Here is a 27,936-nt window from a genome sequence, read left to right as displayed (position 1 = left end):
CAAAGGCTTCAGGTGCTTAAAATTATAAGTGAAGAAAGACTTTCTTCTCAATAAGAGCAGCTGTGGACCCTAAGAGAAAGGGATAAACCAACACTGCTTCTTTCTCTCTGTACTGCCTGGTCCTGGCATGAACACGTTGCAGGAAGTATGCAGCAGAGTGAGGTAACTAAATCCTTAGTTTTCTGGTTTACAGACCAGAAAAGGGAGCCCCAGAAAACTCTTCCACACCCTGCACTCTATCAGGGAGTAGCCAAAACATTGCCAAAGTGGATATTTACATGTAGGCCTTTGTAAACTTTGATGTTGACCTTTAAAGTAGCCAAGAGGATCCATCAGACATAATTTGCCTCAGAATGAATTAAGCTGTTGGTGACTAACACACCAGCCTTCGCAAGAACCTCAGAATGAATAGCACTTCTGGGCCAGCTAAACTTCCAGAAGAGCTTGTTATCTGGGGCAGAAATCCGTCCAAATTCTGATTCATTGATTATAAGTTTTGGGTCATAGTTTTTGGACCCAAAGATCAATTGTGAGCATACCAAAAGGGTCTAAGCATTCAAAAGTTGGGAGTATATTTATGGCTAATGCTTTTGTTATTATTACTGTATCCCTCGGTGTTATCTCTGAGTGGTAGGATTATAGATAATTTCTAATTGGCTTTCTATATTTTCTGATAGATTTCAATGAACATGCATTATTTTTATAAAGGGAAAGAAAGCAAATAGTAAATTTGATATTTTTAAAAGAACAGGAGAGAGTTGCTAAATCCAGGAAACTGGAAAAAGAAAAGTCACTTTTTCAATCTAAGTCAGATCATGAAGCTTAGAGTTAGCTTCAGGATTTCTGAAAAACAAAGCTATTTGCTCTCTGAGCCTCTGAGCAGAGATAACTGCTAAGCTTCACCCATCTTCTCTTTCTTCTCTTTCCTCCCACTGTCACCGTTCCTGGGTTATCTTCTAGTGATTTCACTTGACCTTTAATTGGGCCAAAATGTCATGATTTTCTTTCTTTTCATGCCAACTTCTCTCTGCTGGTTCCATAAATCAGATAAGCCAAATTGAAAATTTTAAAGAAAAGGAAGTAGGAGCTCCTTGGGCTTTATCTCATACCAATTTCCAAATCTGAGCCCAGGCTGCAACATGGACAATGGTGGTTTTCCTCCCTGGGCTCTGTGAATTCCCCCAAAAGCTTTCTTACTCTGCCTTGCTCTTCCCACTCAGCTCCCCAGAGGGGTCTGTTTTATGACAAAAGGGGCAGCAGGAGTGGACCAAGTCTCTGACTGGAGTGTCTTCCTCCTTATTCCGTAGCCCTCCCTCTAACCCCTGTGGTCACATCCTTAGTTTTGTGTATCTAGGGGGAGCCATGTGTTTGTCTGTGGAATATTGACCATGTATTAATGTTTTTGCATTTCAGTTTTTCAGATATTTTTAAAAATGCAGCTAGTCCCTGCATTTTAAATATCTATCAATGTTGAAGTTCTGTTATGCTAAAATTCAGGGCATGACCCCACACTCTGTGAAAATCAGTCCCAAGGGGATCTAAGGCACAAGTAGGCAAGACATACCACGGGACATGACATGTCATCCTTTAGCCCTAATGCTGATCAGAGAGGCCCAGGCCCTGCACTGCCATGGGACAGTCAATATCTCACCTTACGCTAAGCAGAACCCTAGTGGCTTTGTTCCATTTAGCCAGAGAAGTAATCATGTGTGCCTGACATTATGCTAACCAGCTTGAGTTCTGATCAGATTTACTGTCCTAATACTAGTATACAGTAACAGTTGTTATTATTCCCATTCCATAGATGAGAAGACTGAGAATAAAAATGTTAGAAAACATGCCTAAGATCATAAAAGTGATAAAGTTAAGTTTAACACTCAAGGCCATCTGTTTTGAGGATAGCATTTAAAACCCTGAACTCTACCATTAGCATAAGCTTTGGTCATTTTCCTGTGTGTATATGTTTATTTTCATATATGTGATTTACATATTTTAATCAAATCATACTATGTAAACTTCCCTTTTTGTAAGAAAATGTGGGGATGAATAATAATTTAGAATTCAATTTTGAGTGTTTCAATTGTGTAAATCTTTGATAAGTTTGCAGTTCAAATGTTATAAGAAAAGTACCAGAATGGCAAACCCCAGTTAAAAATAAATTCAATTACTGCTAAAGCACTTGAAGACTCTTTTAGGATTGTTAGCCAGGGCATTTGGTCTGTGAAAGAAGCTCATTGTCAAGGGTCCAGCTCTCATCTTCAGTGGATGGGGGGTACCTGTGTTCTTCCCTTAGCAAAGGTAAGCATGTCGCAGAATCTGGTGCAGTTATGTAAAGGATAATACATTTAGGACTGCCTCCACATTTGAAATTATATCTATTTGCTTTTAAAAAGTGTTTTTAGAGGTGGATTATTCATGTGTGCATAGGTGTAAAACCAGCCTTATGAGTCAGCACTTCTCGAATAGTGAAAGGTCACTTCAAAAGTAAAGTGAGTATTTACTCAGGGCTGCTGGCTTGTGGTGCAGGCATAGGAGGCTGTGGCTCAAGTCAACTTCTGGGTTAGCGAGCGGTTTGGTATAGGCTATGCACCAGGTCTACTGGGCTGGACCCAGGAGGGAAATAAATTCATGAATTTTTGTTCATTTGTTTAGTCAAGATAAATTTTAAAAAATTAAAATTTAAAAATCTGATCTTAGAAATAACATTAGTTCAATAACACAACAGTAATTTTTTTATTATTCTATATACCTTGACTTTTAGAAGAAGTTGAAATTAGGTTTAAATATCCTGAACAGTGTTATCAAGCCACCAGAGTTTTCCAACCCATTCTTCTATCATGTATCTTTTATAACCAATAGTCATAGGACCAAAACAAAATGCATTAGTTCTCTTAGTGCATCTTTTTAGCAGGCATCTGTATGAATTTGCAAGGGCTGCCACAATACAGCACCACAGCCTGAGTAGCTTGAAAAACAGAAATTTTTCTCCTCACGCTTCTGGGAGCTAGAGGTCTGAGATCACGGTGTTGGCTGGTCGATTTCTTTTGAGGCCTCTCTGTTTGGCTTGTTGATGGCCATCATCTTCCTGTGTCTTCATGTTTTCTTCCTCTTTGTCTGTGTTCTAACCTCTTCTTAAATGGACACCAGTCAGATTAGATTAGGGTCCACCCATAAAACCTCATTTAACCTTAATTCCTCTGAAACCTTGTCTCCAAATATGGTCATATTCTGAGGAACTGGAGGGTTAGGACTTGATTATATGACTTTCCCAGGATACAACCCAGCTCATAATAGCATCTTAGTAGATACATTTGAATTTTAAGGTTCTTTTCCTGCCACCAACTATATGAAGATTGAACTTTGTGTATATTACTTGTATTAATAGTTTAATTCCTTAAATTCTTTTAAAAATGTTATAAGAAGGGCTGAAGGACATTGCTCTTTTATTTATAGCAGATTCTCTGTATTAATTATATGAGTACAATAAAGTTGATGACTTGTCTGGTCCCAAATTCATTTTTCTGTAAAATAATGTGGTTGAACAATATGAACTTTACATTTCTTTTTGAATCCAAATTCCTAATACTGTTACTATAATAAAATAACTGTAGAAATACAGACTATAAAAGGAAAGGAAAAGGAATAATTTTGCTAGTCTTTGTGAAGAAAAGATTTATTTACATAGGACTCTCTACCCAGAAGAAAACAAAACACACATCTAAATACTTTTAGAAAGTACTCATTCATATCTTTATAACAACATTACAACTGCAATGTTATTAATGGATTTACTGCATTCAGAGAGAAAAAAATAAATGTTTTTGGTTTTCACTCCAGTACTGCAATAATAACTGATATTATATTATGCCATAGAGTAAGAAAAATATATCAGTAACAAACAAATCTAGACATTTGTTTCCAGCATTCCAAGAGGGTGTTTAGTTTGGATTGCTTTGCTGGCGTGGTCATAAATTGCAATGCGCACTTCATTTGTAGGAGAACTTCAAGTTAATTATAGCAATACAGTTTAGTTTTCTTGGTCTTTCATAGTACCCAGAAACACTTTTATGAAATGAAAAGTGGGTACATTTTTAAAGGCATGAAAAAAAAACAACTTGTTGATGCTAGAGTTAATTAACCCCCAGAACCAGTTGTCACATTTTGTGTCAGAAAATGAAATACTAAAAATGAATTCAGCAAGTTCCAAAGTTGTAGCTAAAATATTTGACTAAAATAAAAGTGGAATTGGAAGAATTACAAATGTAACAAAGATGCCAAAGCTTTTTACCTTTATATTATGGATAACTAACTATTTTCTTTTCTTAATCATTTAGACTCTCCTGCTCTCAAGAGAAGTTATTTTTGTCCTTTAATTGGGACATAACTCTTTTGCTCTGATGATTTTTTATTGCCTAGGCAAAGTAAAATAATTGCATTTTTCCTTGAAGATAGGTCCTTGGCTTAGGAATATATTAGGATATTGCCTTTGGTAGAGACGTGAGCTACTTTAACATGGTGAGTGAAATGAGAGGAAGAAACGATACAAGCAAAAGTACCCCAGATTTCACATTCTTTTATGACATTCTCAACAGAAACCATTCTTTTCCTCTCTTTCATTGTTTTACTTTTAATTGATATTTTTGTTCGTTATGTCATGTTTGTTTATTCTTAATCATCTGAATAATTTATTAGTCTAACACTAATAGTATATCTTAAGGGACATTTTCCTTAAGTTTACTATCAAATTTTACAAGGTTATTTTTGTTGGTTAGTAATTGGTGTAGAGGTAGAATTGTCATATGATTTTTACAAGTTCTATTCTAGCAATGTGTCTTTATTGTCTGTTCTTCCATCAACCAGAAGAATGCTTCATAAAAAATCCTTTAGTCATTGGGTCAGGAATTAGAGAAAGGTGATGAAAAGTTTCCACCTAATTGTCTAAATTGCTGAGTTGGAAAGAGGAAGTGGGTCTAGAGGACTTTCTGATTCATTCTCCTTGGATTTCTGACAAGGAAACATGGGTTATTGGGAGCACATCTGTGCTACAAGTGGGGGACTTGGCTTCCCATCAGCTGCAAGCTGATGACTAGCAGTGTTGTAGGGGAGGTGTGATGCCATGTCTCTCTCCAGAGCCAAATGTAGCACCACTGACTATTCTAGACCTTGGCAAGCCATTGTCAACCTGGATGGGAAAATATGCCCTAAAACATAATGGTAAAATGCTCATTGCCTGCTAATAAGAAATGACTTTGCAAGTATTCTTTCTCTAATACCAAGATTTTAGGAAAGTATAGTGTCCTTTTATAAGATGTTTTGTATAGAAAGCTAAAGCCATTTGGGGAAATGTTTCTTATATAATGCCATTTATTGCCAGGCCAATACTTACTTTGTATTTTCTTGACATAATACAAAATGCTGGAATTCTCTCCTTACTGAGCCTATTTCCTAGGAATGCATAGCTGCTTTCATACAATTCTCACAGTAGCTTTTCAATAGGAAAACATCTTATCATTTACACATCAATCCTTTCTCACGCTAACTGGAGTTATAACATTTCTCAACCTTAATAGATGGCCATATTTATTTTCACTCCATTATTACTTCATGCATGTGGGCTACTGCTTTGTTTATTTTTACTTATAAAAATTCTAAATTCCTGATTTTTCTGAAGGTTTATTGGTGAAATATTTTAAGTATTTTAAAATTACAAGTAATCTTGGTTTTTTATAAAAAACTTTTTTAATATTAACACTAGATGCATGCTCAAATGCCACCATTTGATTCATCAAAGTGTTTAGAATTACTATATGAACAAATATACCAGTAGTTTTTAGCCTAATTTTAGTATCTTTATTGATATATGTGAATGGCCACACAATTTTTTCTTCTGTGAAATGACACTTTTTAAACTATGCAAATCCCAACACATATTTTAGCTTTCTTTGCAGCAAAGAAAGTCAATTTCCTTATCAGTTGCAAATAAGAACAGACTATGACAATAGCTTTTGATTGCAAACCCTAGTGAAGACTTTTAGCATTGTAAATAGCAAATAAATGTAAGGCTTTCTCTTTGATATATGGAAATTGAGACCTGAAATAAAAAGAAAGTCATTCTTTGTGAGCACATAAAATCTGAAGTCATTCAGATGGATCGGGAGTGACATTATTGTGTCTCATTGGTTCAAGCCCAGTGGTTCCTTACTCCATTGGAGGTAGTGATTAATGGTCCTCTCCACAATCAGAATAGCAAAAGAACTCTCCATGCCTTTGCAGCTTATGGTACTAAAAGTAGCTCATGTTATTGTTTTCTGATGGCATCTTCAGTCATTTTTAATAACCAGGAAACCTCCATTACATGGCCTTACTTCATAAAGTGGCAGTGATTTGGGCCTGGTGTGATGAGAGACAGGGCTTGAACTCTTTACTTGTCCCCATTCCAACTGTTATTAACTGTTCTTCATCTCAGCATTTTGAATTTGCAGAATTCTGCAAAAATGCATATTCCCTCTACCTCTTATTTCCATCCTTCTTTATTTCCTGTGGGTATGTACTTTCTTTGCCTTTCATCATCATATTTGCCCAATTTTAAAACTCTTTAAGCATAAAAGAGCATATAGAAAGAGTAAGTGGGAACTTAAAGTTCAAAACTCCTATCCTAACAGACTTTTTCTGCTAAAAGATATTCATCCTTAGAGGAGGATGAACTGCAGGGGAGAAAAAGACGGAGCAGATGGAAATTTAGTTGAGAAACCAGGAGAGTGTTTGAACTGAAGTCCAAGAAAAAAAGGTTTCCAGGAGCAGGGAGTTACCCACAGTGTGGAATGCTGCTGTGAAGGAGGAATGAGGGTGAGAACTGAGAAGCAGATTTAATATGCACAAACAAAAGGAAAGAACAAAGTGAATAGACTGCATGGTCTTATGAAGAGGACACTTTGGGAGTCCAAGAGTGGCTTAACAAAAACAAATCTGATATTCTGGTATCCAGACTTATAACATTAAGTATATGTGGGGTGATTCTATATAAAAATCTCAGAATTGGATGATGGAGTCAATTAGTGCTTTGAAAGTCACTGCCTCCCAAAAGAAATGAATGATCAAGAGAATTTGAAATCTTGCCCGGCCTGTGTGGCTCAGTGGTTGAGCATCAACCTAAGAACCAAGAAGTCACAGTTCGATTCCCGATCAGGGCACATGCCCAGGTTGCAGGCTCGATCTCCAGTGTGGGGAGTGCAGAAGGCAGCCAATCAATGAGTCTCTCTCATCATTGATGTTTCTATCTCCCTCTCCCTTCCTCTCTGAAATCAATAAAAATATTTTTTTAAATTAAAAAAAAAAAGAAAATTTGAAATCTTGATAAAGGCTATTGTCCTGAAACTGCTCTGCCTGTTTAGTTGCTTTGCAATATTTCTAAGTGAACTCGCTACTGGTTCTTCAACTTTGCTTCTCATTTAAATGCTGGGACCATGATATCCAGCATAAGAGATAGTGTCTAACAGCCACATACTACTTTCACTCTACTACATATTCATTTATTTCAATTTCAGAAGAATAAATATTTATTACAGATTTTGATGGAAGCATGAAAGTGTACATTTCCATGTGTATTTGAAAGTCTTCAAAAATTTTACAATTATGTTTTGTTTCTACCAGTGATATACATGTTTTTTGCTATTTGGTACTTATTGCCTATTTTTAACCTATTAGCCATTAAGTCTGCAAATGTTTCTTTGACCAGTGATAGTTCTGGTGCTTAAAGTTTACATTCTTTTGCCATTAGTGCCTGTGGCTGATTGTCTCAGTGATTTAAACCCAATTTTGTCCCAAATAATAGAAGACAAATAAACAGAAGCTATGGAGAGAGAGGGGTGGGGGTGGGGAGAGAGATTGAGAGATTCTTTAGGAAGAATTTGAAAAAGCTTGGAGCAGGTTAAACAAAGTATAGGATACCTCCATCCTGTACCTCAATCCTGGATGAGGATTAAGCAGAGACTGAGCAGCTGTTGGAAGATGCAATCATATGGGAATATAGAATCAGATGGAATGGCAAACATTGAATTAAATAACATTTAAAATCTCTCCCAATCCTCTAATTGCTTTAACTCCATTATCTTGGAGATCTGGAGGGGATAGCTGTCTCAGATAATTTGTAAGCTATGGCATATCAGCTATCTCATAAATGGATCCTGAAGAAGCTGAGAACTGATTCAACTTCTATCAAAAATGAATTAACCTTTAAAGGTACTTTCTCTAGAATAACATGTTGTGCAATGGGAACTCATGACTGACCGCTGCTCATGTGGTTTTGGGTTTTATCATTGGTTCCAAATTCAAGAACTCTTACAACCTATTTCAGATTCCTGAGATATGATTTTCTACTCTAGGCAGAAAGCAATGGAATTATTAGTTTTATCTGATCTCAGCAGGTATCTAAAATCCATTTTAAATCTCTGTTCAGAAGTCTCGATCTAATTTGGTTTTATTGTTCAATGTAAAGAGGCTCACTTGAGGGTGTATTTTGGATATGTATTCTCAGTAGCAGTTTGAAAACATTCCAGGGTAGATGGTAGCAATTTCTGGGAAGTTGTTAAAGGAAGCCATTGGTTATAATTATTTCTAAATAGGGCCCAGCTTGATAGCTGATGAAAGGATGCGTTGGTAGATGTTTCTGCTTCATTGTTATTTAATGAAGAAAGGTTTACATACCATTCTGGAAGGTACATCTGCTCTTTGGATGTTCTTTCCTCTTCCTTTTTATTTGTGTAGATCACACTAGATAAGATGCAAAGGAATGAGAGACCACAATCCAACATGGATATATCTTTGGATCTCAGTGGGCAAAGGACAGAAATGAACAGCCAAATCAGGGCTTTCCAGGGGCTCACAAAGAGAAAGCCTCTAGTGAGCAGGACGGGGACACTAGGAAGAGAAAGCCTCTAGTGAGCAGGACGGGGACACTAGGAAGACACTAGGAGTCCTTCCCCTTGAGTTGGGCTCCCGCCTGGCTAAAGCCTCTGGGCTGTGACTTTCTTGCGTTCCATTCATTTAACCTTTGCAAAGCAGTTATTGTGAACAGCACATCACAGCCTCTATTTTAGGTCTTTCCTGCCATGAATTCAAACTAGCAACTAATATTTTAATAAAAATCCATTGATAAAACAAGGGCCCGTTCAAATGAATTCTATTAAACATTTGTAGAAACATACTTTATTATTTCTAGGTTATGATCAGGTAGAATCTCACATTTATATTGCTAAAAAGCAACTTAAATCAGGCCTCAAGGGAGAAAGGTGGACAGAGTTGTGATACTTTTCTGCCTTGCAAAGGAAAACCCTTTATATATGAGTAACAAATGCCTGGCTAAATTATAGCTCATCATAAAAATCAATGAGTCTACACAGTGAGTGTTTTAAGTGGCAGGTCTTACACTGAACCATTTAAGAAATACTAATAAAGCCCAACCTGGGTGGCTCAGTGGTTGAGCATCGACCTATGAACCAGGAGGTCATGGTTCGATTCCCGGTCAGGGTACATGCCCAGGTTGCAGGCTCTATCCCCAGTGTGGGGCGTGCAGGAGGCAGCCCATCAATGATTCTCTCCCATCATTGATGATTCTCTCCTTCTCCCTCTCCCTTCCTCGCCAAAATCAATAAAATTATATTAAAAAAAAAGAAATGTTAATAAAAATAGAATATTTACAAGATACAAATGTAGAATAATTATATGACTTTAAGGGTCTCCTCTGTACCATGAATTAGGATTTATATTCTTAATATCTTTCAGTAGAATATCTTGCTAACATTCACAGTCCCCATTTCCATTCTCATCTAACAGACCATAGATGCTACATAGCTTTGAATCTCGTCTCCATACTCAGGTCAACATGCTCTTCTTCTGCTGAGTTTTGAGATCTACTAACTACTCTTTAGAGGGGAGACTCTATTTCTGCTATGATGTGATTATCCACAACTGAATTTTAAAAAGTGGAGCTTGTGAAAATTGAAAAAGCCTTAGTAACACAAGGCTAATAATTGTAACACAACAATAATACATTATTTTTAGGTATAGCGGGGATAAATGGTGATGGAAGGAGACTTGACTTGGGTGGTGAACACACAATACAATATACAGGTGATGTGTTATAGAATTGTACACCTGAAACCTGTATAATTTTATTAACTAATGTCTCCCCAATAAATTCAATAAAAAGTAAATATATAGATATATAAAATAATATATATGTATATATGTATACATATTTAATTTTTGAGCACTTACTATTCACCAGGAATGGGTTAACTGCTTACATGTATCTTCTCATTCAGTGCTCAGTGCATTATTTTTTTCCAGCTTCTTTGCAACTCTAAGTGCTTTAAAAATTCTTTTTTAAATTTTACCGTTGACATTCAATATTAGTGAAGTGATCAACCTGTTATTTCCAGTACCCACCTGACACTATGTTTAGTTATTACAATATTATTGGCTGTATTTCCTATGCTGTACTTTACATCCCCATAATTGTTTTTATGACTGGCAATTTGTACTTCTTAAAAATTTTAAAAATAGAACTATCATGTTGGAAGCCATCCATTGTCTTCACTAGCAGAGAGGTGTGGACAAGGAACCCAGAAGGCTGGTCAACCTTGAAGCTCTGAAAGGTCAGAGCCAACCACCCACTGTCTAGTTGAGACAATGGTAGCTAAAGCAACCTCCACCTTTTAATCTTATGTAAATCCTTGCTGATTGGCTATTACTGGAATTGCCTGCCTAGAGCTATGGGTGGATCCCATAGTCTTAATAAAAGGGATCTCTAGGCCAGAGCAAAGGGAGTCCTTCCCTTTGAGTTGGGCTCCTGCCTGGCCCCCAATATTTCCAAATTAATATTTTCTAGTCTCTTTCATTTGTGTGCGGCCTCCTCCAGAGCCTGAACCCTGAACCTGAACCCCTTTCACATCCCGCGTGGTTCATCCTGCGTGGTTCAGGGTTCAGGTTCAGGGTTCAGGCTCTGGAGGAAGCTGCAACTCAAGGGGAAGGACTCCCTTTGCTCTGGCCTAGTGATCCCTTTTATTAAGACTATGGGATCCCAACTCAAGGGGAAGCCCAACTCAAGGGGAAGGACTCCCTTTGCTCTGGCCTAGAGATCCCTTTTATTAAGACTATGGGATCCACCCATAGCTCTAGGCAGGCAATTCCAGGAATAGCCAATCAGCAAGGATTTACATAAGATTAAAAGGTGGAGGTTGCTTTAGCTACCATTGTCTCAACTAGACAGTGGGTGGTTGGCTCTGACCTTTCAGAGCTTCAAGGTTGACCAGCCTTCTGGGTTCCTTGTCCACACCTCTCTGCTAGTGAAGACAATGGGCGGCTTCCAACACTATCACTACATTATTATTAATTTAATTTTTAGATCAGAAAATGGTTTAGGGAAGGTAACATCAGCATTCATAATGTTAAGCATTGTCAGAGTTCAAATTGAAACTAAATTTTTTCCGACTCGACATCCTGCTTTATTTACTGTAGTACTATCTTAGCACTAGAGGTATTACTCCAAGTTGATTCATGTTTCCAGTGAGAAGAGGGAAGGAATAGTATTCATCAGTAGTCTAGAAGTGACTCTGGGAAACAAAAGCACAGCCAGCTCATCCCCTTCATCCATAGAGGGTGTCCATGTGGAAGAGATGGGAATGAAGGTGTCTGTTATCAGTCTGAGTGAAACAGTGTGTAGTAAAGAAAATTGAAAGAATGAAGAAATTCAAAGGCAGAGGGAAGACTTGACCCTAATGGATTGAAAGTCGATAAAGAGCCAATTAAAAAAAAAAAAAAAGCTATTGACAAGACCTACAGAAGAGGAGAGAATGATGAGAGCTAGGTATAAGTTGATTAGCAGTGAGTGTTCAGGTGATTTTCTTGATGGCACTCCACTCCTCTGCCCGCAACATCTCAGGGGAAGAGGTGCTCATATTGTGGATAGGGAGGTTATGGCCTGGAGATTTTGGAGGCCCATATGCGTGACTTTAATGAGAGGTGTTCTTATGGTTCTTGAGAAAGTCCTCATGGGGGACAGTTGGGAGTTAAGTTCAGAGTCATGAACTTCCACTCTGCCCAAGTTCAAACTCGATGCTTCAGAGAAAATGAGTGAGATGGTGACAGGTTAAGGTCCCTGCCCAATTTCAAAGGTAGTTCACAGATTGCTGAGTCCCTTTGAGACTCTTGAGAGGTTCCATTGGAACCCCTAATATAGAGCTTACTTAAATCAGGATAGGAGTAGCTTGTGGTAGATGTTGGCAGGGAGGCGAGTGTATTTTTAACCAGGTTATTAGTCTCTTCTATGCTCTATAACTTTCTTGGCAAATTTAAATTTAGAAAGCTAATGGCAATGCTATTCCCCAGACTCCAAGGAACACCTTTGTCATCTTCCATTTCAGTCAGCCACTAATGGGACACTAATATATTTTGACATAAAGGGACATGACTGAATTACTTGGCTTTCATTTCATCTCTGTGTGCTTTTTCTCCCCCATATTCTAGTCTGTTTTCATGTTATCAATTTCCCTGTAAAATGCTAGGTAGGAGGAAACCCAGAAGAACAATGACACCAGCCAGGCTAGACAGTATTCACCCAGAGGAAGCCCAACAACTTGTCACAAGTGTCTAGGAGGTTCCTGTATATGCCTTAAACGTCTTCCAATACCTGGTATTAGCAGATGCTGTGGCTTATTAGGCAGAACCTTATCTAAGAGCAGAATCTTCAGAATAATAATTATACTGATAATAGCTAACATCTAGTGAGCACTTAAAATGTGCCAGCTAGTTTTCTAAGCACATCATCTGCATTGACTCATTCAATTCTTATAATATCCCTATGAGGTTAATACTGTTATCATCTCTTCACCCACAAGGAAATTGAAGCACAGGGTTTCCTGATTAACCAATAAGTGGAAGAACTTTCCTTCAAATCCAGGCAATCTGACTTGGAATCTGAGCTGCCACTTTGTTGAGCTGCTTTCCATAGCTACCGTTTAAACTGAGGCACAGAATAATTCAAAGAGGTTTTGCACCATGGTCTCTATGATTGAGTGCTCGGAAATTTGCTGATGGGCCTCATCAATGGCAACATTTGATGTCAGGCCAAACACAGGGTACCCTGACCAGAAAACTGAGTTTAAGTAACCTGCTGCTGTCAGGAAAAGGGGATGTGTTGTTGGCAGAAGATGGGAGCTGAGAACAAGACAGTGATTGTGTAGGAAGGTGGATAAAAAAGCAGGACAAGTGGTTAGAGAGAGTCTCTGTTTCCTTCCATCTTGCTTAGCTGTCATTCCAGAGATGAAATGAGATAATATGTGAATTCTTGTGGGATATGAAAGCTCTGTTCAAATGAAAGTTTCTGTTGTTCATCCACAGTGTACCCACCCTTAATCAGGAAGATTGGTGGGAGGCTGTGGTTCAGAAGGCAACCGTGTGTGGTTGGAATAGGTGGGCATAGATGACAGACTGGGAGGTAGAAGGCTGTTGACAGGGAATTTGATGAAGGTGACACACACTTGTTAGCCCTGGGGAGCTCCCTGGAGGAGGGGTATAGTGACTGGATCCATTCTCTGGATCCTATTTCCCACTCTGTTGCTACTGCTGTAGCCAGGTTTTAGTCTTGGAAGCTTCAACCCACAGGAGAAGAAAAGAGGTCACTGTCAATGATCTGCTATTATCTCAAATATTGTATAGGGAGAGATCTTTCTACCTCTATCTTCACCCATCTCCATTACAGAGTATGATGGGCCACCACATTCTATGGGTCCACCTTCCCTCTTATCTGCTACGCTTGCAGGAAAATATTTACTAATTACAGTCCATCAAGGTCACTGGGGTGAACTTGGAAATAAAAGGATTAGACCCCTGTTTATTTCAGGATAAGCATTTGGTATGAACATTGTGTGGTCACTCTGTTAATCTCTGAAAATCTTTCCTACCTACTCCCATCTAATACCTAGCACTCTGCTGTAATTCCTATTTTTACTCTTGTCCTGAGTTGTTATCATTCATTTATATATTGACATACTTTTAAAATAATTATATTATTTTTTCTAAAAATGATGACACTTAATGTAAAATAATTGCCAAATCCCATCATGTGGAGATGACCACCTGGGACCAGCTCATTGAACATTTTCTCTAGACATTTCTCTACATATACAAACTCTAAGGTTCCACTGTGTACATGAAGGAGATTCCACCATGTATAATTTCCCATAACTTTTTTTATTTACCAGTATGCTGTTGTCAGACGTTTCCCTAGATAAATGTAGATCTACACAGTAATGTAATATTTGCCCATCATTCTCTTGTTTCAATGTACCAGTTTACTAAACCACCCCCATTGATTGTTGATTGATAAAGAAAAAACTCTGAGCACAACACTGAGCTCATCTGATTCTGTGAATCCAGGCTCTAGGCTTTGCTGTCAAATCCGTGGGATTCTTGGCATCATATAATATAAGGAACATGAAACCATTGAGTGAAAAGTCCAAGGCTCTGCTCCCAGCTCTGCCACTTAGTAGCTATGTGACCATGAATTCACTTTATCTTTCTGAACCTCAGTTTTCCTATCTGTAAATGATGGTGTGGGTATGCATGATATTTAAAGTATATTCCACTAATTTACAAAACTGCTGTCAAACCATACCTCCTTAAATACTTAGTATTTATGTCAGTTGCCTGTCAATGTCCAGCACAATGCCTGATACAAAGTCAACCAGCAAACACGCTTTGGCTGAATGACCAATGCAGTTGTTAAATCTGGCTTCTCAACTTCCCCTCAGAAACACCCATCTCATGGTTTAGTATAGGCTTAATTTTTAATTCAGTAAACTATAGACATTTTTATCTGTCCACCATCTCTCTTTAGAATTCATACACATATCTAAATGTGTGTGTGTGTGCGTGCGTGTGTGTGTGTGTGTGTGTGTGTGTGTGTGTGTGTGTGTGTGTGTGGGGGAGAGAACTATGTATGGATGTACACATATATCTATACATGGGAGTATGTGTTTTACTTTGGGGATGAGTAGAGTGGGAGTCTATATGGAGGGAGTTAACTATACTTTGCCCTAAAATGTGGTTTTAGACAAGAGAATTAAAATAAATTATGTTTCCTCTACCTCTAACAGAGTTGTAATGAAATTAAATATGTGTGTGTGTGTGTGAGATGGGAGTAGCAGTATTCTGACAATATTTTAAAAGTATCATTTCTTCCTTCCATCCATCCTTTCCTTTTTTCTTTCTTTCCTCTCCTCTCCTACCTCCTTCTCTCCCTTTCCTTCCTCACTTCCCCCTTCCCTTCCCTTCCCTTCCCTTTTCATTCCCTTCCCTTTCCTTTTCCTTCCTTCCTCCCTCCCTCCTTCCTTTGTCAAAATAAATGGAGTAATGCTATTCTTTTTACTTTAGTAAATGGTGACTTTTATCCCATAATATAAGAAAGAAGAAGTAATCCTTTATTTGAGAAAATTTTCTGAACCAATGAAATTTAAGTATAATATTTAGGGACAAGTGGGGATTGTGTTACATTAATATATTAAAGAAATATATCGATTCATAATGGTGATGATGAAAACTAAATTGATTCACTCAACTGATACTCATAATTAAACTTGTTTGAAAATATTACTTAAGAACATTCAAGGAATCCAGGTAAAGTCTGTGAAGATGAACAGGCTGCTTCAGAAAGTTCGGTACTACCCCCTTTATTGTTTAATATTCTGAACTAGAATAGATTGAATTATTTTAAAACAAAATACATACTTCATTCCCTTCCTAAGGAAGGTACATGGTACACATTTTTAATTTTGGGCTTTATTTTGTGGTGCTCAGAAGCTCCCTCACAGAGAGTGTTCACTGTGATATGTTTTGACCAAGAGTTGCTCTCAGTGACTATTGAGGTGTCTAGAGCTATTTCAGTCTCACTTCTTTGCTTTTGGGATCATTAGCTTGCTTTTTATAGTTTTTTCTGTCTCTTATGAGGGTCAAGCTGCACATTTGGCTGTTACGGCATATTTGCCTAGAACATTTCTTTATCACTCTATCCACTGTTCACTGTTTCAGATTCACTGCATGTAATTTATTGTGAAACTAAACACATGATCTTAGAATTTTTACCAAGTTAATAGCAAATATGATATGAGTGGTCTCCAGAAGCTTTTCCGGCTTATTTCTACATTTTTAACCTAAATTTCAGAAACTTGTAGTTCTGGGGAAGTGTTCTCCAGGTCATTGCTATAATCTGTAAAGAGCCCACCATTCTGTTTGACTGTGAACTTTCTCTTCTAAACACGAAGACAGGATATGGCATTTAGTCCCCCCAGGTGCATACAACTCCCAGTTCCACTCTCTCATTTTAGTCTCACTATGCGGTTCTTGTTTTGCAGTCCCCAGTCTATCCCAGACCGCCTGAGGATCCGCGTGAACAAAATCAGTTTGCAAGACTATGAAGGGTTCCACTATGACAAAGAGAAACTCCGGGAAGCTTGTAAGTTGGAAGTGCCTCATTGATTTCCTGTGATCTGCCTATCTTCATCTTCTTGATCTTCCTTGGTTTGCTGGATAGATTCATCTCGTATCTGAAAACCATGGTTAGAGAAATGAAGGGGAGGGAAGTAACACAGGAACTCCAAGTGATGATAGGTGGGCTGGAAAATGGAACAGGAAAATGGAATAAAATTATCCTGCCCAAGATGCCAAGTTAGGACCAGTTGGTTTATTAACCACTTTGGTCTTGGTTTTATCTAAAATGAGAAGCAGAAAGGTGGTGACACTACATGGTAGAGTAACATGTAGCATAGGTGTCTTCCTGGAAGCTGACATCATCGAAGACTGTCCTCATTCTTCATGATAGTTATCGGTGAGGACACATCCAACACTTCTAGCTGTTATGTGATTATATGGTGTCCAAAAAAGGCCCAAGTCACATTCATTGTCATGATAAAGTGATTCCTTGAGGATGTGTCACTGTTCCCAAAATCTAAAATTGAGTCAATATATGAATTATTTCTCTATGTTCACATTTTCTAAATATTTCTTGAAATAGAACTAATTTTTATTCACTACATCCGTCCTTCAGTACTTATTGGGCACTTTTTTTACATTCTAAGTCACTATTTGAGTTCCCTATGGCATGATATATGAGAAAATTGGGTAAAATAGGCACAAAGATAAGATCACAGCTGTGTTAGATATTAGGGCCCTGGGCTCCCCCATAATTATGGGGGTCAGTAGTCAATTGCAATTAAAGTCAGAGAAGATCAGGTCTAGTGTCCAAGGATACAGCAGGGATGCTAATAGAGAAAACGGCATTTTGTACAAAACCAGAGGTTTATGAATTAAAACTCCAAACTGGCTCCAAGCGTGAACCTGCCTGAGGTTGTAGAAGACGCAACTAGTTAAAATTGTCAGGGGTGGAGTAGGTGCATCCCTGAGAGAATGCCTTCCAAGCTCTTGTTCCTGCACCTGTGATTTGGAGTGGGACTTGGTGGATGGAAATCCTGGAATTCAGGGCCCCTCTCAAGAGTGCGCGCAGGGACTTTTGCATCTGGAGGTGGCAATGAGTAAGGACCCATTTCCACGGCAGTCCAGTCACCTACTAGGGAATTCTATGTGAAATTACTGCATTCTCGGTTCTCTGCTGCTTCAACTTCCTCATCCTCTCGGCTCTTTTCTATGTCAATACCAGCTAGTTTCTCCCACTCTGTCCTTCACCCTCATTTCCTTTGGTAAGAAAGTTGGAAGTGGAGGAGGGGTAATTCCCCAAATTACTCCTTTCTAACAGCCACAGATTACATTTTCTAATGTAAATGAGATTTTAAGTGACAGATTAGTACAAAATCTAATTTAACCCATAATGTGATGGATATATATGTTCGAAATGGGAGGTTTAGCTACAATGTAAATGAAACTGACTTTCAGAGATAACTAATTGTAAAGAATAGTGTTTTTATTCTTTCTCAAGTCAAACAAATAATTACAATTTTTAAAAAATAAAAAGAGAGAAGGGATCTCAACTTTGTACTATTTTGCAGCTTACCATCAACTCTGAAGCAAATCTGTTGGGAGTGGGGAGGCATTTGGGATTTTTGGCTTCTCTGTGCATTTCAATGACCTGTTCCATCTATTCTATCCATTATCTGTCCATCATGGCCAGAGGTAGTTGTGATCTGAGTTTCACAAGAAGATGATACTTCTTGGCAAGTGCTTTACTCATCATATCTTAATGTGACAAAATTTCTGTGTGAGGAAACTTTCTATATCAAATTGTAGGAGGTGACTTGGTATACATATAAATCCAACAAATTCAGCAGTGTCTTTGAGACCCAAAGAACAAAGAAACACTCAAAGAGGGAATCAAGGATTTATCTCATTTTAAAGATTTGGGTTTAAAGATCATAATATATTAATTAGAAGTAAAGATGGCCAACTCAGGCATCCTGCTTTTAATATATGATGATGGAGCTTCTAACTAGTGGTTGTACAGGAAAGTTTGTCCTTTGGGGTTTTTACTTGTTTCTAACCCTGTTTTGCTTGGCTTCAACTTGAAACTAACCACAGGTTCATGGGAAGGCTAGCAGAGGTCAAGTTGAGTATAAAGGAAAACACAGGTTCAAGTCCATGGGTGACATACATGCCAAAATAGATATCTTATTTTACAAGCATTAATTAAATGAAATTCATAGAACACATCTAGATAAAAGGAGTCTAGGAATCCACTGACCTGCATCCCAGAAGATAAAAGGGAATGAATCATCTTAGGTCATTTATTTATTGTCCACATTCACAGTCTAAACTAGAGCAGTATTGCATTACGTGGCTTAAAAATTAGTTCCCTTTCTTGATGATACAGCAAGCGATTGATCCAGGCATCACAGGCTGTTTGCCATCACTGTTTAATAGAATCTTGCTCATGTGCCTGCATCATTATTTATATTACATTACAAATCGAATGTTTGTTGTCTAACAAAGGCCCTGCTTTCCTCTGTAAGGCAGGACTCCTTGGTGATTACAGGATGGCAGCCCTTTTAATTGCCTGGCTTGTTTCAGCATATAAAAAGATGACTGAGCTATTTCAGATGCATTTCATTCTCCTTTCATTTGGCTCCAACTTACCTGGGGGCATTCACCCTAATATAATAGCACAAAAAGGTTAGTCCCTTTCTCAGCTCTTGCTGGTGAATTTTAGACTTATGTAAAGCAATTTGAGCCTTATTCACAGGGTTTATGAATTATTAACCCTGAGATAATAGTTATACTGTCCAAGGTTGGCAAATCTATTCAACTTAAAAGGTAGAACATAAAGAGAAAGTGGCCATATTAAAAAAAAAATTCCTGAAGTAGATTTATAATATAATGACAGCAGAGACTCACTCTTATAATAGGAATAAAGTATATAAAGAAGTCCATAATAAAGCACATCATTATATAATTGTTGGAGTGCAAGCAGGCCCTAAAATATCCCACAATAGCATATTGATTATTTTGAATTAATGTTACTTACTTAAGAAACAGCCAGTGCAAGAAAAACACTGACCTCTCTGTGCCCCTAAAAGTAGGACATAAATCTCCCATGGTAAAGGCCCTCTTTTTGGATCTGGAGGCAGAGATTTCTCTTATCATTAGATTTAAAGAACCCAGAGCCAAAGAGTCTGTGTAAACAAACCTGGTTGCCTCTTTATTAATTTACTACCCAAGCCCAAAGTGTTTAGGTTCCTCACTAATCAATACCCAAACCTTGCTTAGATAACTTTCTGACAGACACTAACTTTTTTGTCCTGTCAATTCTTCACAAATGTATTGTTTGTCTAAAAATCATTAAAAGGCTTCTGATTCAATGATTTCTTTGAGCTTCATTTTGTGATCAGAACATCATTATTATAACTGCTTATGCATACATATTAAATTGTTTTTATCCTGTTAATTTAGCCTTGTGTCAATTTTATTATTTTATTATTAGATTAGTTGTAAGAAGTTAAAAAGTTTAAGGGGTGTATGGAGATTCTTTCCTTTCCCTGACATAGTCTAGACAAAGAATAATCAGTTTTGAAAATCTGCTTTCTTCCATCACCATCTATTTGGCCCCCTTTATTCTTTACAACCCCCAATCCCTTTTGACTTTGGGTGGGATGTAATAATTATATATAGATCATGTATCATAGAAGTGTACATTTGAAGCCTATATGATCCTATTAATTAATGTCACCCCAATACATTTAATTTTTAAAAAAAAATTTAAAGGAAATCTGTTATATTTCTAACTTGAAAAGAGTTTCATTGATATATGACCTATTTTTTATATCTCGAATAACTTGATACTGGCCAAGATTTAACTCTATTCCACATAAACTAAACTTTACTTCTGGCATTAGCTTACTCTGCACTTTTGAGCTGCTATGATAATTCATACAAGTCTAGGGCTTAAAGCACAAAAGCAAAAACCAGTTTAGAACTAATTGAAAGCAGATGTAGCCTATAAAAGTAGGAGGGGACTAACATTTGTTTTATAGCAAATATTACATGCAAAAACCCTTTTATATACATTATCTCAGTATAATGGATATTATCTGGATATTTATAATATACTAGAGGCCCGATGCACGAAATTTGTGCAAGGGGCTCGGCCCTCGCAGCCGTGGCGGCTTGCCTCCAAGATTTTGTCTGGAAGGTCATCCAGAAGGACATCCGGAAGGATGTCTGGAAGGTCGTTTGGCTGTCTGGTCTAATTAGCATATTACACTTTTATTATTATAGGTAATATATAATGTATAATAGATAATATATAAACTTAGTATATGATTCTGTGGTAAAGGCTAATGATATTGTAATGGAGTTTTCCTGTCTTTTGTTTACTGATTTAGTAGAAGAGTCAGAAATGTGTGTTTGAATCTTACGACCTTGACCAAGTAATTTCTCTGATCACCAAATATCTCATCTCTAAAATGAGAATATAATTGCAACCTCATAGAGTGCTGAGAGCTAAATGCAATCTTGTATATGAAACCCCTGGTGCAACATCTGGCACATTAGCATGTTCTCCAAAAATTGTAGCTAGGGCTGTTGTGGCTGCTGTTGCTACTGTCACACTGTTCCTTAATCTCAGGTCCAAAAATCCAGGCTCAGAGCAGCTGACCTCTTCTACACTTCAAAGTGCACCCACCACCACCCACCGAATCACTTTCTCACATTCCAAAATAGATTTGAAACTGAAAAATATCACAGAAAGATTGTGGGAACAAAACACAATTAATCATTCAATTTACTTTTACTGTGTTGACTAGTACAAGAGGCTGCCATGATGGCAAGATGTTTAAACCTATGAAGCATGTAAACACTTAAAGCTCATATTTGGTGATTTGGCCAGATATCTGCAAATTCCTTTTCTTAAGTTTTAATACAGTCTCATAATTGCATCATCTGGTATGCATCACCCAATTTTATAAAAGAAAACCTTTTTGTTTTGGAATATTTACAGCTTTACAAAAGAGTTGCAAAGATACTACTAGGGGTTATACTATATTCCTCACCCAGTTTCCCCATTGTTCAGCATTTTATATTACGATGGTACCTTTGCCAATGAAAGTGATGTTGCTTTATTACAATTAACTAAACGCTAGACTTTGTATTCCAGGATCCAGTCCACGACATCACACTACATTGGGCTGGCATGTCTCCTAGCGTTCTCTGGTCTGGGACACTTGCTCAGTTTTTGCTTTTTTTTTTTTTTCTCATGACCTTGATGGTCTTGAGAGATACTGGCCAGGTATCCTGTAGAATATCCTCTAATCTGGCTTTCTCTGTTGTTTTACTTTTAATTAGACTGGAGCTAAGGGTTCCTGCTAAGAATACTGCAGAGGTGAAGTTCCCTTCTTGTCCCATCTTATCAGAGATTACCTGATATCCACATGACATCCCTGGTGATGACAGCCTGATCACTTGGTTACGTTTGTATTTGCTAGGTTTCTCCACTATATCAGTACAATTTTTCCTCTTCCCTATGCTATTCTTCATGAGTGAGTCACTAAGTCAAACCCGTCTTCACACTTGGGGAGGTGGATCATTGGATTTTCCATTGTTTTCAGTTTCCATATTTGAACTCAATTGAATTCCATAAATATGCCAAAATGGTGGAGTCATCACTCGTTGATGCATCCATGCTTTCGAAGGCTATATATTTACATCAGTTCTATGCTAGATACCACACCAGATGCTAGGCATGGAAGGATGACATCAATATTATTTAATCAGTACATATTTATTGAGTGCTTACTCTGAGCAAACAGTAGTGAACAAAAACCAAAAATCCCCAAACAGAAATAGTACCTGATTTGCTGGAGCATTTTTATCATGTGACAAGGACTGTAATAGAGCTACAGAAACACTAAGTACCTGTTTTCCTAGCATATATATTATTTAAATAGCTAGAGGAAGAGATGGAATATATATGCAAGAATGAGAAGAGCTAATCTAACCTCTAATTAATTATATGATCTTGGTAATGCATTTATCCTCTTCAGGCTTTATTTGCCTTATCTGCTTAATGCAGTGGTTAAGTTAGGTCTTTCCTAAGGATATACTACATTATAATAAATCCTTAGGCCTATAGCAATTACATAGGATTTAAAATTTTGTTCCTGACATGTTTCCTTAGGAAAGTTTTTAAAACTCGAGCATCACTCATTATAATGAGTGCAAGCATTTGGAACACACTGATTTTGCTAGAAACACTGATTTTTTTCTATCAATGGCTTCATCTGCAGTTGAATCTTTCCCCCTCATTTAACAAGTTGACAACCATGCTGTGCAGGAGAGATTAGGCCTCCATTTGGTAGAGGTCAGCGTTCCATTTTGAAATCTGAGTTAAGTGATTATCAATCTGTCCTCAGAAGGCACTGTCCATCCTTTTGCTGGTGTGTTTATGTTTATTCCTATATTCAAGAGGCAACATTTACCCAGAGTTTTATGATTCGTTTCTTTTACTGTTCTTCTCTTATATTTATTTTTATTAAATATATATCTTATATTTATTTTTATTAAAAACATAATAATAATAATAGTTAACACCTATTGTACTATCACTGTGAGCTAGGAAATTCTTAACTTTTCTACACATGTCATATAATTTAATTCTCCCAACATCTCTGTGTTATAGGTACTACTTTACATATTAAGCAACTGAGGCACAGAAAACTTAAGGAAACCATCCAAGGGCCTGGCATTCTGAACATTTACTTAATCACTATGTTCTCTATTTTCTCCATGTAGTAGTTCTTATTTTTTTATATGAAATACCTTTAATAGTAATTTTGTTTTTAAATATTTCACAATCTCATTTAAAATGCCTTTTTGTATTTAAACTGACTTTGTCTTAATTTACTTTACTCTGGTTTGTTGAACAGGTTCCTGTTTTTGGATCTCTCACTCTCTACCCTGAAATAAATAATAAATTCATCAATTCAACTAATATTCACTGACCACTGACCATAGTTCTGGAACCAGATACAAGGCTAATATGATATTCTAAGGGAGAGAAGTTGAGGGAGTTGGCAGAAACAGATGGATTCTGGGTCTGTTTTGGAGATAATGCTGGTAGGATCAGATGGTGGATTAGCTGAACTCTGTAAGAGAAAAGGTGATCCGAGGATGCCTCCCTCTGAGGTTTTGGCCTCAAAAACGTGGTAAACAGAGGTAGGGGAGATGTAGAGGACCCTGCATACAGTGAGATAGGAAAAAAACACACACGAGAGCTTGGTTGAAAGCCAAGAGAATAAAAATATTTTACAAAGGGGTAACAACTGTCAGATGCTCCAGAGAGGTGGCATAAGATGCACGCTAAGAATGCATCATTGGATTTGGGTAGAGGGTGGTTATTAGTAACCTCACAAAAGGTTGTACTGTGAAAAAGGTGCAAGTGAATAGAGTGGGTTCACATCCAAATGGAAGCAGAGGAAGAAATCCCTCCCCTCACACTCCTCCGATTGCTGCTTTAAGGTGTTAATCTGTAAAGGGGAAGAAAGGAGTGGGCTGGTGCCTGGAAAGGGATGTGGAATTGAGGGAGGAGTTTTTTTCTTATTGGTAAGATACTATAGCTATGTATGCTGATGGAACCAATCCACTTGGAGGGCTGATGATTCAGGAGACAGAGGGCCAACTGCAGGAACATTGCCCTTGAGTACGTGGAGATGGGATTGTGCACAGTGTTTTCCAGAGTACAGGGAAGGAAGGCAGAGGAGGGGTACAGAGGCAATAGATGGGACTAGGGAGAAGCAGAAGTTCTATTCTGATTACTCAGTGAAATAAGAAGGAAGCCTACTAGCTAACAGTAGGAAGGGGCGGGGTGGAGTATCAGTGTTGAGAAAGTTTGAAAGTCAATTTAAAGAGCAAGACAATGAGTGGCCATATCTAAAAAACTGCTGAGCGGCACTTTAGATATGAATCACCGAATTCATTAGCTTTCATCAGCACATAGACCGACGCCTCAGGTCTTTGGGGGTCTTGACTTATAAATGAGTGCACTCTCTGTGTTCTAACTTCAAAGATTCAGATGCCCAGGGGAATAGTAGGCTGAAAGATGATCTTGTTTTTAATATAAATTTCTTTGTTGTCTAATTCTGTTTATGATCCAAAGTTATGCTTCGTTTATAAGAAGGTAAGAAGTGCTTTCAGCGCTGTGCTGTGTTAGATGCTGATGTCAGGTCTCAGACAAGGAAATGAACCTAAAGTGTTGATAATGATGTTCGATCATTTTATTGTTAAAACTTAGTCCTTGGTAATGAGAACAATTACAGGTATATTCTTAAGTCTTCCTGAAGGATTATTTTTCCTTTTCATTGGTTTATTCCATGTACACACACATACACAGTGATGACCAATTCTCCCTGATGTTATAACCAACCTATTCCATCTTGTTACCTTCCCAGGTTGACAGCTTGGGGATGTCCACTCAAATAGTAGTCAGCATTCTCTTTAAAGTCTTTCTTCTGAGAGTCTTATATAAAAGTGTTACATTTTTATGCATTGTGTTAATGAGTGAGTGAGGTCAGCCACTGCAGTCATGGCATCATAGTTAATAAATAATAACACCTGGCATTTGTGTTGTGCTTCAGGGTTCACAGAAGACTTTCATATACACTATCGCATGCTTTATCACAGGAGCACTTAGATGTCCTCACACGGGGTCATACAGCTATGATGGGATTTTAATAACAATTTATATCTTCTCCTAATCCATATGCTTTTTAGTACTCCCCCTTGTTTTTGTAAAGACATAGCTCTGCATTTATGGAAATGTATTTTTAAAAAGAATTTGGGATCATAGTTCTTATTATTGGTTGGGTTTCCTCTGACATTTTGAGTTTTACATGTAGCAGATTTATTAGAGAGTCTCCAAGGGGAGACAACAGCTGTGAAGAGGGAGGAAAGTAGGACTGGGTAGAGGAAGAAGCCGAGCTGTGATGTGGTTGCAATAGAGGACTCCCATAGGGACATTTGGGTCTGGGATGGCTATTTAGAGTTGTCCCAGTTGAGGCAAGGAGTATTAGATGCAGGTCAGGTTGTCCCCTGGGAGGGAGCACGCCTTGAGTGAGGAAACCTTGTTTCTGGAGAGGAAAGATGTGAGCTATCGGCAGAGCCAGCACTGCCAGAGCAGAAGGGATGGGTGTCTCAGTGCCATCATGGATGTGGGTGGGGCACTTCAGTTCCAAAAGCACCATCTTGTCTATGGAACTCAGCACCTGATATTTTAACTTAAGGCCAGGAAGGAACCAGCCTCACACCACAATCCTTGAGACCATCCATCCACTTCTTCACTAACTATTTATTGAGGACCCACTATGTACCCAGCACTGTTCTAGGTGCTAGGGATTAGACTCCAATGATCACTAGCCTCCAAGTTCCTCTCTGTATCCTTTGACCTGATCTTCCTACTATTCCAAATTCAGAAAATTTGAATATAAGTTAATTATTTTCTTTAGATGTGTCAGAATTAGCTAAGAAAGGGAAACCTAAAATGTGAACACTGACCTTTTCTTTTTTTTAAATATATTTTTATTGACTTCAGAGAGGAAGGGAGAGGGATAGAGAGAAAGAAACATCAATGATGAGAATCATTAATTGGCTGCCTTCTGCACGCCCCCTACTGAGGCAGATCGAGTCCACAACCCAGGCATGTGCCCTTGGCCAGAATCAAACCTGGGACCCTTTAGTCTGCAGGCTGATGCTTTATCTATCCACTGAGCCAAACGGGCTAGGGCATGTGAACACTGACCTTTTCTTAAAAGTTCTTTTTGGCAGGAACTATTGTCAAGCCAAATATTCTCCATTTGGAATTTAAGTAACTCAAATTGGAAACCGAAATGCAAGGCAATCTAGGCCTGGCTGGGTAGCTCAGTTGGTTAAGCATCATCCTGACATGCCAAGGTTGTGGGTTTGATCCCCAGTCAGAGCACATACAAGAATCAACCAATGAATGCATAAATAAGTAGTGAAACAACAAATCAATGTTTTTTTCTCTCTCTACTTCCCTCAACTCTCCCCTTTCTCAAATCAATAAAATCAATCAATAAGTAAATAAATGCAAAGCTATCTAAATTTCAGGATATTTCTAATCTAACACTACAGTCAGAAATAACTCCAGATCTTCAATAAGATGGGCATCTCTACACATTCTTTCAATTTATTGGTAAAAATATTAACTGAATAGTCCCAAGGACAAAAATATGCGCTGGTCCGAAAATAACCTCTTCGCAGATTGACTCAGTAGCACAATTTTATTTGCTAGTTACATGGGTAAAAGCTACAGGCCTTTCATAGTTCAGATGGTGGAAAGCACTCTTTCTTAATACTTAGTGCGTTTCCTGAGTCACCGATTCACTGCCACTCTCCTGGAGTCACTGATAAGCAGAATTAGAGCGTTCCCTAGGTTGTCAGATGCTAGGAGTGTGTTTACTTAAAACTGCCCGATTTCACATCTCTATATTGCAGCTGTCAGAGCATAATTTGTTTATCTTTTTTGCTTCCAGAAAGAGACTTAGGCTCCTTCAGCAGATTTTAGGAAATATTTCTGTCATTAATTTTCAACATGTATCCAATCAACTCAGAAATTCAGAGCTGTGTGACTAATGCGTCCCCAGCATCTCACTGTTGGTGACCTTGCCGGTCATAATACAGTGTAATGGACAGTACGGTTTTGAAATTGTGTGAGAGATTTGAACCAGTGCCTCTAACCATCCTTCTGAGCATTACCTAAGCTTTGGGGACAGTTACAAATCTTTGCTTTTGGACGCATAATGTTTCATTTGCCTTTCACATTTATTTGGCTGGCCAGGCCGCATAGCCAAGATTCCAATGTCACAGAAATGTATTTGTTATCTCCCTTCCAAATACTAGGGCAATTGCAGGATATTCTCAGTGGTGCTTCTGCCCTGGATCTAGGATTTTGCAAATACCACCTTCCTGATAAATGTACCTGGAAAAGATTTATATTGTTTTCCAATGCCTATCATCAAGTACATTCTAGAACCTCACAGTAGAAAGCTTCTATCACATTTAACACTGGGAATGAACTCCAAGGAATTTTCCAAGTCATTTGGTTGTACTAGAATTTCATTGCTTGTGACATTAGGAATCTGCATTGAAATGTAAACCGTCCATCGAAAATATAAATTTGCATCATCGTCAGTAAACTTTCATATTAAGTTGGAAGATGTTGACATTTCATAGAACTATTTGATCCAGACCTTTGGTTTCTATTATTTATTAGAAAAGAGTACTGGGCCTTTGCCCATACTTTCCCCTGATTTGTCACTGGTAATACATGAATTCATTAGAAGTAGGAACAAAGAAAACTCATGCAGTTTTAAACGAGTTAACCATGATTGGGTGGCATTCTCCATCTGACTCCTTTTATCTTTGTTC

General features: G+C 37.9%; 1 protein-coding gene across 6 annotated transcripts in view; it reads left to right on the top strand.

Moving 5' to 3' along the window:
- The window catches only part of DGKI (diacylglycerol kinase iota), a gene marked incomplete at its 5' end in the record, with an annotated part of 419,556 nt that overhangs the window by 285,218 nt on the left and 106,402 nt on the right, over positions 1–27,936 (top strand). For all 6 annotated transcript variants that reach the window (XM_080666632.1, XM_080666631.1, XM_080666634.1 and 3 more), the window contains one exon: positions 16,410–16,510. In XM_080666632.1, coding sequence (XP_080522758.1) covers positions 16,410–16,510 — 101 coding nt within the window. The remainder of the gene's footprint in view (positions 1–16,409; positions 16,511–27,936) is intronic.

The sequence above is a fragment of the Plecotus auritus genome, assembly GCF_963455305.1.
Source record: "Plecotus auritus genome assembly, chromosome: 4".
Taxonomy (NCBI): domain Eukaryota; kingdom Metazoa; phylum Chordata; class Mammalia; order Chiroptera; family Vespertilionidae; genus Plecotus; species Plecotus auritus.
The sequence above is the reverse complement of the archived record's forward strand: the minus strand, read 5'-3'. Positions and strand labels throughout refer to the sequence as shown.